Source organism: Danio aesculapii, chromosome 16 (genome assembly GCF_903798145.1).
Source record: "Danio aesculapii chromosome 16, fDanAes4.1, whole genome shotgun sequence".
NCBI lineage: Eukaryota > Metazoa > Chordata > Actinopteri > Cypriniformes > Danionidae > Danio > Danio aesculapii.
The window spans coordinates 4606849-4611848 of NC_079450.1; the positions used below are offsets into that span (position 1 = coordinate 4606849).

The 5000-nt window shown below is 38.5% G+C and overlaps 1 protein-coding gene across 1 annotated transcript in view; it reads right to left on the bottom strand.

Moving 5' to 3' along the window:
- slc9a1a (solute carrier family 9 member A1a) overlaps positions 1-5000 on the bottom strand; it is a 109670-nt gene that overhangs the window by 26390 nt on the left and 78280 nt on the right. The window contains exon 5 of the mRNA XM_056474804.1: positions 168-370. Coding sequence (XP_056330779.1) covers positions 168-370 — 203 coding nt within the window. The remainder of the gene's footprint in view (positions 1-167; positions 371-5000) is intronic.

Here is a 5000-nt window from a genome sequence, read left to right on the forward strand (position 1 = left end):
TTGGCAGATTTTTTTCGCTTGAATAATAAACTCTCTTTATTTTAGTGTATCATTTCTGAAAACAAAACAGTTTTTGACTTACATGTCTGCAAAATTCTTCATGACAAAAACTCCAAGAAAGAAAAGCATTTTTGCAGTGTATAAAGTGGAGCATCAGCGCTACTGACCTGCACAAACACAGTGAAGAAGATGACGGTGATGATGGCCGTGAGGAACATGTTTCTCATGGGGAAATGAGTAACGTCGAGCAGATAAGCTAAGGAGAAGGCGATTGCTCCTCTCAGGCCGCCGTAGGCCACAATAAACTGGTCTTTAGTGGTGAGTTTCACAATACGAAACTTGTTGATCACGAAGGTCAGGCCCACAACACCTACAGATGAAGAAGAAGCTTTCATTAAACTCGAGCTTTGAAAAATGGGACATTATTTTTATCCTCAGGGATAAATCCAAGAGAAAGGTTTCCTTAATTAAGCAGAATCATTATTACTTAAGCCTTTAGAGTTGAATTTAAGTTTATATACATACATACCTACATATATACATACATATACATATTAGGGGTTGAATGACTTTTAGATTTTAGGAAGTTGACTTTTTTGTTATCGAAAGTCAAGTCGACGTTATGTAGTCGCTGGTGATGTCATCAATAAAACACAAGATGCAAATGTTTTGCAACATGCCACAATTTGCGATTTACTTGCAGGAAATATATAAATATTGTTTGACCGCTCATAACACGCTGCAAAAACAATGTAACTTTTCCAACGACTAATTTTAGTGCATAACAAATGTACTTTAACGCTGTTCATTTCGTTAATAATGTCACATTAGCGCAGGCTAATTTTACTGCTACATAAATGCAGTCAACACACTGATCACTGCACGTTCTAGTAAGAATGCAACACTAAGGGGCCGATCACGCCGAACACGCTTTATGCGTTGAATGGCGCCTTTTTTGAATGATTTACTAACAGCAGCGAGCGTTTGGCACGCTGCTTATGCGACCTGCGCGCCTTGCATTTTAACTGCTTGCTGCGCCTTGCTTTTGCACTTGCGTGTCGTGCGCTCGCAGTTAAAAAAAGAGTCAACTCAGAGCGGAAAAGGCGCCTTATGTCATTCGCGGCTGTTTCATTCTCCAATCAACTGAAAGCAGAGGCGGGGTTTCCGTTGAGGTGCCTTCAGTGTTAGTGTTGTCAAGACAACAACTGAGACTTTTGAAGATGGAGGAGAGACTAGTGGTTGCTGTGGGAAAGTCTAGATATGCGGATATGCGGCCGTAATTATGCGATATGTATATTAATAAAACAGCATTTTTTAATGACACCGTATAACAATAATTAATATTTTTACAGTATTGTGACGGTTGGGTTTAGGGTTGGGGTGGGAGTAGGCGTTAAAATATACAATTTATTGGGTAATTTAATAGATAACATAAATAATACTCGGTAAAACTACTGTTTTACCATACTGTGACGGTCGGGTTTAGGGTTGGGGTGGGAGTAGGCGTTAAAAAATACAATTTATTGGGTAATTTAATAGATAACATAAATAATACTCGGTACAAGTACTGTTTTACCATACTGTGACGGTTGGGTTTAGGATTGGGGTGGGAGTAGACCTTAATAAAATACAATAAATGTGAAATTTAATAAATAACAGAAATAATTCTCATTAACTTCCGGCCGTAAACGTATCCGATCTACCAACAACCAGTAGCTGTTTTGAGTTATTCGGAGCTGTATGACCTCACAAATCTTGAATATCACAATATTATTAATTGTTACAATTATATTAATATCAACAGCAACACTCTCGCACATTACCAAGCTGATTCAGTCGTTGCCTAGCGACATAAAAAAAGCGCACCACGCTTCTTTTTTTCTTGTCAGCAAAAAAGGCAGTAAGGTGCGCCTTGCGTTTTTGGAACGTAAAGGTGCGTTCGGTGTGAACGGCCCCTAACAGATCTTTAAGTGCAGAAGTAATGCATACTTCCTCAGCACACAGATTCATGTGAAGTTATTTCATGACAACATAACACACCAAAGACAAAGGTTATAACGTTAAGCCTTATTACACAGTCAGTCATTTTGTACACAAAATATGTCAGCATCTACGCTTCGCAAAGGACAACAGCCAATCACATTACTTTTCCATCGTTGCGTAAACGTGATTGGCTAGCATCTGCTCTAGGGTATTTGCATGGAGCGACCTAAGTGGCATATGTTTGATGATTTAAAGTTCCCTCAAAGTTTACGTGAATCTTTGACGCCGACATAAGAAAAAGGCAGTAAGGTGCGCCTTGCGTTTTTGGAACGTAAAGGTGCGTTCGGTGTGATCGGCCCCTAACAGATCTTTAAGTGCAGAAGTAATGCATACTTCCTCAGCACACAGATTCATGTGAAGTTATTTCATGACAACATAACACACCAAAGACAAAGGCTATAACGTTAAGCCTTATTACACAGTCAGAGACTTGCTCAGACGCATAGTTTACCTCTATAATAATGTGTGCTAGAAAGCAGTTCAAAAACCTGCTCAAGTCGGGCGTTTTTCAGTTACTGGCTCATCGTGGTTATCAGACGTCTCCTCGATGCACATCTACACCGCGTTCACCGGGGATGATGTTTACACACGCGGTGAAGTTTGTCACACCTACGTGAATGCACACTACTTTCTGCACGCCTCACAATTCATTTACAAAATATGTCAGCATCTACGCTTCGCAAAGGACAACAGCCAATCACATTACTTTTCCATCGTTGCGTAAACGTGATTGGCTAGCATCTGCTCTAGGGTATTTGCATGGAGCGACCTAACTGGCATATGTTTGATGATTTAAAGTTCACTCAAAGTTTACGTGAATCTTTGACGCCGACATAAGAAAAAACACACTTAAAATATGACTTTAAAAATAACAGGAGGGCAGTTTCATTCAGTGAACCACCTTCATGTGTAAAGTTGCCATGTAGTTCAGGTCAAACTATGTAATCTGCGCAGAGCGACCATCGTCACATGACAACCAAAAAGTGTCACAGCAGAGCATTTAAGTCGACTAGCTGGTGCAACCCGTAATATAGTTCAAGTCAAAATGATTAACCCTCCTGTTAAATTTGAATCCTTTTATAATTTTCCCCAATTTCTGTTTAATGAAGAGAACATTTTTCCAACATTTCTAAAAATAAGCTAATAACTCATTTCTGATTACTGATTTTTTTAATAACTGATTTTTTTTTGCCATGATGACAGTATATACAATTTTACTAGTATTGTAGTATACAGTAGAGCTGCACAATTAATCGAAAAAAGATCGCGATCTCGATTCGACCCCCTAGACCAGTGTTTCCCAACCCTGTTCCTGAAGGCAAACCAACAGTACAGGTTTTCAACCTCTTCCTAATCAAACACACCTGAATCAACTCATCAGGACATTAGAAGAGACTCCAAAACCTGAACTGAATGAGTCAGATATAGGAGACATCCAAAATATGTACTGTTGGTGTGCCTCCAGGAACAGGGTTGGGAAACACTGCCCTAGACGATATTAATCCAGCATTTCTACGATTCTGCCAATCATATTTTCAAGTTCAGGAGAAAAGCAAAGGCGGCTGCACGAGTCTTTTCATTGTTTCACATATATTGCTCAGCGACATGGAACCTCCAAATGATGTTGAAAGAGTCACGGCCGGGAAATCACACGTGACGTGAGCTGCTGACCATGAGCTGATGTCACAGAGAGAGCAGGCGCGCATCCTATTTAATGACAGACGCGTCTACTTTAGTGAACAGAACCTGCATATACTATGAGTAACAGGTTATAAAGTTGTAAATGATATTCAGTTTGTGGCACAAAGTGATTGTTTGAGAGCCGCGTGCGAAGTATGAACAGCACTTAGCAGTGAAAATGAAACCGAAAGCGTGCACATCATTTACATAATCATATCGCATTTTAGAGTAATGATTACCGCAAGCATTTGATCTGTTTTTCTTTTATAGTGAACACACAGTTGTGCATGAAAATAAATGTTTACAGTGTCAGTATAACTACTCTAGCCCAGTGTTTCCCAACCCTGTTCCTGGAGGCACACCAACAGTACATATTTTGGACGTCTCCCTTTTCTGACCCAGTAACTTCAGGTGTTGGAGTCTCTTCTAATCTTCTGATGAGTTGATTCAGGTGTGTTTGATTAGGGAGAGGTTGAAAATGTGTACTGTTGGTGTACCTTCAGGAACAGGGTTGGGAAACACTGCTCTAGCCTATATAATGTTGATTTTTACCAGTGAATTAAATGGTCTAATAATGTTGTCCATGACAGATTGCAAGCATAGGCCTATATCTCAAACATAATTCAACATCAGAATTATTATAAGTAGAATAGAATTATTTATGGAAACCAGTAGACCTACACATATTATTATTATTGTTGTTTTACCATATGTTTGAGAAAAAACTATAATAATTGCAGACTCATATTAACCTTTATTTTACATCTACAGAATCGTGAGAAAATCGTGATCTTTATTTTAAGCAAAAATAAATAAATGAATAAAAATTGCGATTCTGATTTTAGCCAGAATGGTGCAGATCTAGTATATAGGATACTAGCAGGGGTGTAGCAACCGGCGGGGATCCGTTCCCCTCACTTTTAGAGACAGACTATTTAGAAACAGGTGATTAATAATTATATGAACATATGATCTCATACAGCCGTCCCCCCACTTTTAAAATGTCCGCTACGCCCCTGGATACTAGTATTCAGCTTAAGGTGAGATTTAAAGGCTTAACTAGATTAATTAGGCAAGTTGGGGTAATTAGGCAAGTCATTGTATAACAATGGTTTGTTCTGTAGACAATCAATCAAAAACAATTGCTTAAAGGGGCTAATAATATTGACCTTAAAATGCTTTTTAAAAAAATTTAAAACTGCTTTTATTCTAGCTGAAATAAAACAAGTAAAACTTTCTCCAGAAGAAAAAATATTATAGGAAATACTGTGAAAAAT